The following is a 12,407-nucleotide window of genomic DNA, read 5'->3' as shown; positions in this document are numbered from 1 at the left end:
GTGCTTCTGTACCAGCCCAAGGCAACCACAGCCCTTCAGCAATAAAGATCTGTTCTCCAAAGATGCCCCAGTAGCTCCCCATCTTCTTTTCTACTGATTCACTGCACATGCTCTGTGCTACTGTCACTTACTGAGCTTAGGGACCCACTCACAATATACAGTACATATAGAATAGAAATGTCACAATATAAGGCTGATTAGTAATTAATACAGATAATTACTACATGGCAGCACAGAAACCAGTGCAATTAGCATCAGAATTTAATAATCAGCAAACCTGTAGCATCAGCTTATATTACAGCCAGGGAAGCTCATTTTCTGCTGGATAATTAGTGACGAGCCCTAAGCTTAGCTTCTCAACAGCCAATCAGAGCCCACTGAGCATGTGAGTGTCACAGACACTTTCCAAGATGGTGACCCCCTGTGACAAGTTTGAAGTCCTGGATCATTGCTGCTATTGACAAGCTGAAACTTTAGCCTCGTGCAATAAGTTCACTATATACAATATGACATTTTTAGCCAAATTTGTTTTTAGGGTTGAGAGTCCTTTAAATAAGACTAAAATGTATATATTGCAGTAGCTGGGACACTTTATACCCCCATCCCATGTGATTACTTACCAGTGCAATGAATCTTAGTTTTTCAGATGAGAAGCTGAACTGGAACGCTATGATACACACAATGAATGTGGTACATGTGCAAGAGATGAACATGTTTCCTCCACATTAAATCAGCAGGGGAGCATCTCATGAGAAAGTCCCTGGGGATTATATTCCTATAACCACATCTCAGTATCTCTAGGACTAAGCTTGTGGGTGGAGAAGGGATGCAAATGCAAAATCCAATCCAAATCCAAGTAAATTTGCTGAATTAACACACAGTGAAGTTGCTGATTACACTGTAGAGAATTTCCCCTTACAAAGCAGATGTAAGCAGGTACTTATTACAGAGAAATATATGTTTATGTCAAGTAGATTCTTTATTTCAGGTTCTTGCAATGGCTGCCTATATATATATATATATATATATATATATATATATATATCGCAAATATATATATATATATATATATATATATATATATATATGTATAAAAAGAGATGATCGAGATCGTATTCGCAGGTCTTAGAAGAAATAAATGTATTTTTATTAGTGGACAAATGCTGACGTTTCGGCTGATGCAACAAATGCGTATATATATATATATATATATATATATATATATATATATATATAGTTATATATATAGTGGCTGGTTACTTCAAGGCGAGATACACAGATAATCAGATCATTGGGCTTTGCCCAATCACAAAACAGAATTGATATTTAAAGGGGTTGTTCACCTCTGAGTTTACTTTTAGGGGCACATTTACTATGGGTCGAATATCGAGGGTTAATTAACCCTCGATATTCGACCATCGAAGTTAAATCCTTTGACTTCGAATATCGATGTATTTACCGCAATTTGAACGATTCAAAGGATTTTAATCCATCGATCAAATGATTTTCCTTCGATTTCGATCTCAAATTGCTAGGAAAGCCTATGGGGACCTTCCCCATAGGCTAACATTGGTGCTCGGTAGGTTTTAGGTGGGCAAAGTTTTTTTAAAGAAACAGTACTTCGACTATCGAATGGTCGAATAGTCGAACGATTTTTCGTTTGAATCATTCGATTCGAAGTCGAAGGTCGAAGTAGCAAATTCGATGGTCGTAGTAGCCAAAAAAATACTTCGAAGTTCGAAGTATTTCTCCTTCTAATCCTTCACTCGAGCTAATTAAATGTGCCCCTTAATATGATGTAGAGAGTGATACCCCGAGAACATTGGCAGTTGATTTCGATTTTCTATTATTTGTGGTTTTTGAGTTATTTAGATATTTATTCAGCAGCTGTTCCGTTTGCAGTTTCAGCCATCTGGTTGCTAGAGTCCATATTGCTCTAGCATTAGCAACCATGCACTGATTTGAATAAGAGACTGGAATATGAATAGGAGAGGCCCGAATAGAAAGATGAGTAATAAAAAGAGCAATAACAATACATTTGTAGCATTAGAGAACATTTGTTTTAGATGGGGTCAGTGACCCCCATTTGAAAGCTGAATAGAGTCAGAAGAACAATGTAAATAATTAAAAAAAAACACTAAAAAATAAATAATGAAGATCAATTGAAAGGTTCAGTCAAATTTATGTAATTGTACTAAATGTATTAAAATGGAAATAATTATTAAAATAAAGGACTAACTAGAAGTGCATTAGAAAATTGGGAATGGTGTAATCCCATTTCATTATTTTTATAGCAAAGACAATTACCTGAAATACAAGAGCTGTGTCTTTTACAGCAGTAATAAATAGATAGTATAAGATAAATAGGAGGAAGACGATTCAAAGGGATAAAAAAAAATCATTGCTGGGTTTAATGCATCTGAGGCCAAACAGGACATTTTTGACTGAAGGAAACAGGAAATTTCAGTCTATACACAAAGATGCAATGGGATAATACTGTATATTCCCCCAGGCTTGCGTGCGGAACGAGAGGCCAGAAACAGATGAACAGCTTAATGAACTGCATGAACTGTTGCACAAGACCCGCTTATGGAATAGTCCAACTATGGTTGAAGGGGTCAAGGGGTGTGTTTATTAACATTGGAAAGAAATATCATTGGTGATGTTTCCTATGAGAATTACATTTTCTTTCATAGGACCCATTTAAAGAATGGTCAGAATACACCTTAATGATTTTTTGATAAATTCCATAATCATTTTCAGGACCAATTGGGTCATTGTCTTTAAAGGGACACTGTCATGGGAAAACGTGTTTTTTTCAAAATGCATCAAAATCACAAAATCTCACCCGGCACTTACTATTTCAAGCAGTTGTAGGGGGAACCGCACAGGGCCGCCATTAGAGATCACGGGGCCCCGTATAACAACATTTTTGGGGCCGCCTGGGCCCCGCCCACACTGGCTCCCAAGTCCCACCCCATATCCACATAACAGTTAAAAGACCACACAGACATCAGCGCTAAAAAAGTAACCCCCCACACACAAGTTATAAAAAGCTATTGATGGTCAGGGCCCCCCATTAAAAAATCATTGTTGCCAGGGCGGCCCTTACAAGATAAAAAAAATCGGGGCCCCAAAGAATATATTTTAAAAAAACACTTGGGCATGGGCCCCCTTACAAGTGAAAAAAAATTGGGGCCCCAAAAAAATAATTTAAAATTTTTTTAAAACAAAACAACATTAGTGGCAGGGGCTCCCTTACAAGTTAAAAAAAATTGGGGCCCCAAAATTTTTTTGTTTTAAAAAAAAAAATTGTGCCAGGGCCCCCCTTACAAGTTACCAAAAAAAATAGAATATGAAAATAATACATTGGTGGCCACGGGATTAAAAAAAAACACACATTGGTGTTCAGTAGAATTGAACTCGTGGCTTCAGGACTTCAACTTCAACTCCTTTTGTGACTTTGGGTCTTTTTGCCACTTCAGGGCTTCAATTTCGTCTGTTTTCGTGACTTCGTGTGTTTTCGCCACTTCGGCTTTGGCTGTTTTCGTGACTTCGGGTCCTTTGGCTGTTCAGCTTTTCGGCACTTCCGCATTCAGGACTTGTGAAATATCCGTGCTGCTCGGGCGCTCGTAAGGGGGCCCAGCTCTTTCAAGACTGCAGCACTGCCGGACCCCCCTTCATGCCCGGGCCACTTGTCGCCCCTGTCCCCCCCTGATGGCGGCCCTGGAGCCGCATCACTAATGCAGAGAGCACAATTGCACGCTTTGCACTAGCAGAGCCAAAATTCAGATTTCAAATCTGAATTAATAGAATAGAACAATGGGAAGGTAACCAGATAACAGCTCCCTAACACAAGATAACAGCTCCTTGGTACATATTTCCAAGAAGCACTCAATAGTATGTAGCGCTATAGTAAACTGCTTTGTATCTAGCAGTTATAGCTACTTTCCTTTGTGGGATGATACCACAGATGAGCTCTCTTTCTCAGGGGTAAGCCCTCGCAACGCCAACGCCTACACACCAATATTACAACTAAATACACTTGCTGATTCAGGAATGAAATTTTATATTGTAGAGTGAATTATTTGCAGTGTAAACAGTGTCATTTAGAAATGAAAACTACCCCATAAAAATCATGACAGAATCCCTTTACTAAGAGGTATATCTTAATGGGCAAGTTTTCCTCTGAAGTAACTTTTTGAATGTTATAGATAGATTTTTCTCTATAGTTTTATATATTTTTTAAATTTATATTTTTCTCTATAGATTTTACTCAACCACTGTCTGTAAACCTTATGTGTTTCACAAAGACAAAACCACGCACACATATTTCACAAACCAAATGTTTTGCACTCTGCATTTCAGTGCTGGTGATTACTACTAGTTCTCTCTAATAATAGGTGTGTTAATTGGTGGCTTTGCTTGCTCCGGGCTGTTCTCCACTGCTCACCGACTCCCTGTCCTTGAGGGTGGATTTGTTTGTGCATTGCAGTTTGCAGATGTTCTTGTGGATACAAACATCATCGCAGAAAATTCTGTCCAGTGATATAATGCTTACGTGGAGCACATTTGGAAAGCACAAATCAGTTCAAAAGACTATGGGGCAGATTTACTAAAGGGCGAAGTGATTAACGATATCGAAAATTCGCCAGCGTGGCGTCATTTCGTTACTTCGCCGATTTAGTAACAGGCGCTGGCGTAAATTCGCTAGCGAAGTTGACCTACTCTAGTTCTACTTCGCACCCTTATGCCAGGCGTAGTTGCGATATGTCGGAGGGACGACGTAACTAAGCTTATTCACTAACTTGCGCATTTCACTTAACGTTACCTCTTGCGCCAGACTTGCCTTCGCCACCTCAGACCAGGCGAAGTGCAATAGAGTAGATAGGGATTGCTTCAAAAAAAGTTGAAATTTTTTCTAAGACCCTTTTTTAAGGGTGATAGGCTGAAAAAAACTTCGCTTTGCTTGATCAAAATAACGCTAGCGCAAATTCGCTACCATTCGCCTCCCTGAGCGCAACTTCGGATTTTAGTGAATTAGTTAAACTTGCCTGCGAAGTACGGCGAAGGCATCGCTAGCGCATTTTTGCTGCTTAGTGAATTTGCCCCTAAGGGGGTTAATTATCAAAGTCCAAATTTTTCTGATTATTTTATTAAAAAAAGTCAGACTAAACTAGAATCCACAGTTTGACTTTATTTATTATAAGAAGCTCAATTTAATCAGATTGGGGAAAAACTTGATAAAAGCAAGCAAAAATCCGAATCGTATGATTTTTTTCCCCCCAAAAGCTAGAATTTTTCGTAGTTTTTACTGAAAAGCCCAGCGCAGACCACAGAAACTTCCAAATAGGAGAAGGTCTTCTCCCATTGACATATACAAGATGAGGATTTTCGGATTCTGACTTTTTGCAGCCTCGGGTATAATAAATCTCGAAAAATTTGAGGTTTTTTTTCCACTAAAAATTCGGATTTTAAAGTAAAAAAAAAACTCAAATTTTTTTAATTTTTGGCAGTCGGACTTTAATAAATAACCCCCTTAGTGCCAAATAAGAATACGAATGCGTGCAAAAAAGATAATGATCCCCAAGGTGTTTAGGGAGGCTTTACAAATATTTAGTGGGGGGCAGTAGTGTCTAGACTAACCCTTACATACATCCCTTGCCCATGTTGCATTTATATTAAGAAAGTGGTGCCAATAAGGGGCCTTTTTACTTATATTCGGATTTCCTTTTTTTTTCACGAATTGTATTTCTTTTAAAATTTGTGGAATTTTTTTTTTCTCTAAAACTCTAAAAATATGATCTTTAGTAAGTGTACAAACCACAAAAAACTTGGATACAAAATTTTGGCAAATAAAAGCAGTCGAGGTCCCACATTTTTGGGGGGATTGTTCAGCACTTTTTTTCAGTCAGATCTTTCACAAATTTTCATGGCATTCGTAATTTTAGAGAAATATAGGGGAATGTAAATATAAATTTGTATGCATGTTCGCAAATGTTTAGTGCTGTTTGTAACAGAAGGAGAGCAGAAGGAAAGAAATAGGGAGCACAGAAGGAATGAAATATGGGGAGCAGAAGGAAAGAAATAGGGAGAGCAGAAGGAAAGAAATAGGGAGAGCAGAAGGAAAGAAATAGGGAGAGCAGAAGGAAAGAAATAGGGAGAGCAGAAGGAAAGAAATAGGGAGAGCAGAAGGAAAGAAATAGGGAGAACAGAAGGAAAGAAATAGGGAGAGCAGAAGGAAAGAAATAGGGAGAGCAGAAGGAAAGAAATAGGGAGAACAGAAGGAAAGAAAGAGCAGAAGGAACAAAAGAGGAGGGTAGACAATAAGGTAAGAGCAGAAGACAAGAGGAAAGTGGTAGACAAAAGGGCATCAAGAAACAAATGGAAAGAAGAGAAAAAAAGATGAAAGGACACACTGGCTAATATTGCTAGTTCAGTATCAGAAATGGTATCAATGTATACCTCCCCACATTTTGAATTTAGAAAGCGGGACAAATATTGTTTGACCATGCCCATTTCTGTGGCCACATTTCCTAATTACCGTGTTACTTTTACATAATTTGGCAGGTTATAAAAGTTTGAACACATTTCTGTGGTTTTTATGTGTTATAACAGTTTTGCTAATGGAGGTGAATTACCCTTTAAGCTGCAAGTCACAGTTTCCCCAAGAGACCTGCTTATCTTAAATTGTTATAATTGTTTCTTTGCTTATCTTATATTGTTACAAAAGTAGCTAAGTGCACCTGCCATGCATTCTGGGCTCTTGGCCAAAAGCCTATTAAGTTAGAAACTTTGTATCGTTTTCTGTCTGTTCAGTGCAGAAGATCAAAGAGAAAGTCGGAACATTTCAGTAACAATCCAGGACTGCGGGTTCAGCTGTTAAAATCGGGACTGACCCGTAAAAAAACGGGACAGTTGGGAGGTATGTCATTGATTCTCCTAATGATCTATTCCTACATCAGGAGGGCATAAGGACTCAGGATTCAGATTTAATGATCCTCTTGTTAAAAAAGAACTAAACCCTTAACATGAATATGGTTAGAAATGCCATATTTTATATACTGAACTTATTGCACCAGCTTAAAGGTTGAGAATATCTGTAAAAAATGATCCAGGCCTTCAAAGTTGTCACAAGAGCTCACCATCTTGGATATTGTTAGGAGTGTCAGTCACACTGCAAATTTTCACTTTTCAACAAACACAACGTGACAATATACATTGCAGCATAACAATAAAACAATTCAAATTGAGCGTCACATCAGTATGAGGGTCAGGGCACACGCTTAGATTCGGGGAGATTAGTCACCCGTCGACAAAGCTCCTCTTCTTCGGGGCGACTAATCTCCCAAAACTGCCTCCCACCGGCTGGAATGTAAATTGCCGGCGGGATGGCACTCGGAACGCTTCGTTTCCCTGAAGGCAGTTCGGGGAGATTAGTCGCCCCAAAGAAGAGGAGATTTTTTGCCGGGCAACTAATCTCCCCGAATCTGAGCGTGCTTCCCCCTGTCTTCCGCCTGCTAGAATGAAAAATCGCCAGCAGCATGGCACTTGTGGTGCTTCGGCTCGGGCCACTTCGGAAAACGCTTCCTCGTGAGTGCCATGCCGCAGGCGATTTTTCATTCTAACAGGGGGAAGCAGTTCATGGAGATTAGTTGCTCCAAAGAAGAGGCGATTAGCCAGGTGACTAAATCTTCCCGAATCTCCCAGTGCGACTTCACCTTTAGAGTGTGTGTGGGGAGGATAGGGGAAGGGATGTGGGGACAGGGAGGGGGTCTGTCTCTTTGAACTGTAACCACCAAACTGCTGTACAGGTATGGGACCTGTTATCCAGAATGCGCGGGACCTGGGGTTTTCCGGATAACGGATCTTTCCATAATTTGGGTCTTCATGCCTTAAGTCTACTAGAAATTAATTTAAACATTAAATAAACCCAATAGGCTGGTTTTGCTTCCAATAAGGATTGATTATATCTTAGTTGGGATCAAGTACAAGCTACTGCTTTATTATTACAGAGAAAAAGGAAATCATTTTTAAAAATTTGGATTATTTGGATAAAATGGAGTCTATGGGAGACAGCCATTCCGTAATTCGGAGCTTTCTGGATATCGGGTTTCCGGATAAGGGATCCTATACCTGTATAACATTCCTGCTTTCAAATTGGCAGTGTTCCACAATTTTAGCAAGCCATTCTCTTATGTGATTTCCAATGCAGTAGAATAAGGTTCTGACTCCTGAGACAATGTAGCACAAGCCAGCTGATTTAGATCTAGAGGAGAACTGACTACTGCTTCCCCTTTTTAAATTTCAAAAGAATGAGCACAAAAAGAATAAACAAAATACAGCTTTCAACAGAACATTGTATTTGCAGTTAACTTTAAAACCAATGAGAAACCATAATGAATGGATACTGGAAAGCTGCTTAGAATTACATTTTTTTATACATTAGAAATTTTGGGTGGAGATTCCTTTTAAGTGGGAAGCAAACAAATGCCAATAAAACTACTCACCGCCACAACAAAGGTTAAGTTGTCCGTCCTTTGACAAAAAGTTGTCAAGATATAAAGGTTAGTGAATGCCAAGGGGAGCCAGAGAATTACTACTGCTCTTTTCATGTTTGCGGGATTTTCAGGGCGAGTTTCCTGGATGCACATAGACACATGCACCCAATCTCACTTTACTCACTACAACTGTTTATCTCACAGAAGGAAATGGGGATAAATCCCTCCCAAGAACTTGACACTTATATCCTGCAATGGTACATTATGTTTTTGTGATTGTTCAATAGCATCCTTCCTGACTGTTTGCATTTGATTGGCTGGTGGATACAGCACATTTGTCGTACAGCAGCTTTCCTGACTCTCTGCATCTCACTGGTTGGTGGGTATGAGGGCATGATAAAGTAGCATTCATCACTTATTGCACCAGACTGACCAGCAGATAAGGAGCCTATAGCAGAGTTTGATTGGCTGGTAAAAAGGGGTAAGCAGTGTATCAAACCTTCAAATGGAATCTGATTGGCTGAGGCAGATTATTGTCTATTGTAATAGATCTCTCTTGACAGCAACTTATGGCATTTATTCCTCCTATAGAACATTAGTACAGGTATGGGATTCTTTATCCAGAAACCTCTTATCCAGAAAGCTCTATATATTTAGAGAAGCCTACCCTCACTCTGTTTAGCTACCAATGCAATATCACATGCTACATCTCTCATCTGCTTATTTTTTATCTTGCCCACTCCCGCACCTTGCGTTTCATTCGCTTCACCTTTAGATTGTAAGCTCTTTTGCACAGGGCCTTCCTCACTTTTTGTATAGGTACTGGCTGTTATATATGTAACTCTGTATGCATGTAATCCATTTGATTTGTTTGTATAAGTACATTTATTTTACAGCGTTGTGCAATATGTTGGTGCTCTAAGCAATAAGCATACATGTTAAAAATAATAATATCACAGAAAAGCATCTCCCATAGACTTTAATATAATCAAATTATCCAATTTTTTAAAAATAATTTCCTATTTCTCTGTAATAATAAAACAGTACCTTGTAGTTGATCCAAACTAAGATATAATTAATCCTTATTGGAAGCAAAACCAGCCTATTTGGTTTATTTAATGTTTAGGATCAGAGCACACAGGCAGATTCAGGGAGATTAGTTGCCTGGGGAAAAATCTCCTCTTCTTCAGGGCAACTAATCTCCCCAAACTGCCTCCGCGCCAGCTAAAATGTAAATCGCCGGCGGGATGGCACTCCGCGTGATTCGTTTTCCGAAGTCGCCTCACGAGGAAACTTTGTGTGACTTTGGAAGAAGGAACGCCGCGATTGCCATCCCGCTAGCGATTTTATTCTAGCCGGCGGGAAGGTAGGGGAAGGCAGTTCGTGGGGGGTTGTCTCCCCAAAAAAGAGATTAGTCGCCAGGGCGACTAATCTCCCTGAATCTGCCTGTGTGCCCTTACCCTTAAGTGAATTTCTAGTGGACAAAGTACAAACATCCAAATTACGTAAAGATCCATTTTCTGGAAAACCCCAGGTTTCATACTTGTAGTTGACAAAGAAACACCTGATAAGGAAGCAATCAATAGCTTATGGGGAATTTGGACATAGTTTGCAGTCACATCATACTACAATAAAAACTAATGCTAATAGATTGTGTGCAGATAAATCTCACCAAAGCATTAGCAGGTGATGAGACCCTTTAATCAGAAAGATCCAAAATCAGAAAACCATCTCCCATAGATTCCATTTTGTTTAAATAATTTACACTTCTAAACATTATTTCCTTTTTTTCTATAATAATAAAACAGTAGCTTGTACTTGATCCCAGCTAAGATTTACAGTAATTAATCCTTATTGGAAGCAAAATAATTCTATTGGATTTAATTTGCGTTTTAAAGTATTTTAAATAAACAAGGTATGAAGATTCAAATTACAGAAAGACCCTTTGTCTGAAAAAATCCTGGTCCCAAGCATTCTGGATAACAAGTCCCATACCCGTACTATTATTATTCTACAGCGGTGCTTGAAATTTGGTAAAGCCTTTTGAAATTTCAATGTTTCTGCATAAATATGACCTAAACTGTGACCTACAACTAAGTAATGAAACCCAATTAAACAAATTAATCAAAAACAGTATACTTGTTCATTTATTTATTTAGGAAATGATCCAAAGTTACATATTTGTGTGTGTTCCTAAATTATGGGGACCTGTAGGATTTTAAGATCATTTGAAGGGGAAATTAGAGTCAGGTGTTTAAATCAACGAGTAATGATAACCAGGTGTGAGTGTGAAAGGCCCTGCCTTATTAAATGAACATTTAGTATGATGTAGAGAATGATATCCTGACACAAATTGTAACTGGTTATCATTTTTATTATTTGTGGGTTGTGAGTTTTTTTAGCTTTTTTTATATTCAGCAACTCTCTAGTTCAATCCAGTGAAATTTCAGCAATCTGGTTGCCAGGGTCCAAATTACCCTAACAACCATGCAATGATTTGAATAAGAGACTAGAACATGAATAGGAGAGGGCCTACATATATGGCTGAGTAATAAAAGGTAGCAATAACAATTTGTAGCCTTACAAAACATTTGTTTTTTTTTAGATGGGGTCAGTGACTCCCATTGGAAAGTGTCAGAAGAAGAAGACAAATTCTAACTATGAAAATAAAAATAAAAACTATAAAAAAATGTTTTAAAAATAAATAACTTATAGGTTATAACCTTTAATGAACAGTAATTGGGGGCTTCACATCCCAGTCTAATCTCAACACAAGTTTGTCATGGGTCAAACAAAACAGTTTTAAAGGGGTTGTTCACCTTTAAATTAACTTTAGAGAGTGATATTCTGAGATAATTTGCAATTCATTTTTTTTTTTTTGAGTTATTTAGCTTTTTATTCATCAGCTCTCCGGTTTGCAATTTCAGAATCTGGTGGCTAGGGTCCAAATTACCCCAGTAACCATGCACTGATTTGAATAAACGATTGGAATTTCAATAGGTGAGGACCTGAATATAAAGATGAATAATAAAAAGTAGCAATAGCAATAAATGTGAAGCCTTACAGAGCATTTGTTTTTTAGATGGGGTCAGGAGCCAAACTTTCTCGTGCCATCAGAGTAGCTAAGCGCGCATACACTCAGAGAATACACAGCTTCTTCCAGGAGAATGGCGACACACGGCGCATGTGGCAGGGCATCCAGGCTATCACAAACTACAAGTCAACACCATCAAAAGTAAAAGTAGTAACCTCCGCTGTATGCTGGCAAATGCACGGAGTTTGTCAGGTAAAATGGGAGACCTAGAATTAATTGCATGCTCTAAAAATTATGATATAATTGGTATCACTGAGACCTGGTGGGATGAAACATGTGACTGGATTGTGAATTTAAATGGTTACACCCTTTTTAGGAGGGACAGAGGGATTAAAAAGGGTGGAGGAGTGGGTTTGTATGTAAAGCCTGAATTAAAGCCATGCGCTAAAGAAATAAAAATAGCTGGCACTGGTGAGGGTGTAGAATCACTCTGGGTAGAGATTTCGACTGGGCAAAAGGTATCAAAAAGAATTATCATTGGTGTATGCTATAAACCACCTCGTATAAGTGTCGAGTATGAAGCCCAGCTACTCTTGCAGATACAAGCGGCTTCACAGCTGGGTCAAGTTGTTGCTATGGGTGACTTCAATTATCCAGACATTGACTGGGGTAATGGGGTTGCTAAGACAGAAAAAGCTAGTAGGTTTGTAAATATGCTGAATGACAACTTTTTATTCCAGCTCGTTCAAGAACCTACTAGGAATAACTCTCTTTTGGACCTTGTAATAACTAACAATACTGAACTCATCTCTAACATTTGTGTGGGTGAGCATTTAGGGAATAGTGATCATAACATGGTCTCCTTTGAGATT

General features: G+C 38.6%; 1 protein-coding gene across 2 annotated transcripts in view; it reads right to left on the bottom strand.

The window, feature by feature from the left end:
• acp4.S (acid phosphatase 4 S homeolog) overlaps positions 1-12,407 on the bottom strand; it is a 39,404-nt gene that overhangs the window by 20,031 nt on the left and 6,966 nt on the right. Inside the window, 1 exon segment of one of the 2 annotated variants that reach the window (NM_001093611.1) lies at positions 8,511-8,642. The exons of the other annotated variant lie outside the window; for it this stretch is intronic. Within the exon segment in view, the coding sequence (NP_001087080.1) occupies positions 8,511-8,615 (105 nt within the window). The 5' untranslated portion in view covers positions 8,616-8,642. 2 annotated transcript variants of the gene reach the window in all.

This window comes from Xenopus laevis, chromosome 7S (assembly GCF_017654675.1).
Source record: "Xenopus laevis strain J_2021 chromosome 7S, Xenopus_laevis_v10.1, whole genome shotgun sequence".
NCBI classification, from domain to species: Eukaryota; Metazoa; Chordata; class Amphibia; order Anura; family Pipidae; genus Xenopus; species Xenopus laevis.
This window is presented reverse-complemented; position numbering and strand designations above follow the sequence as displayed.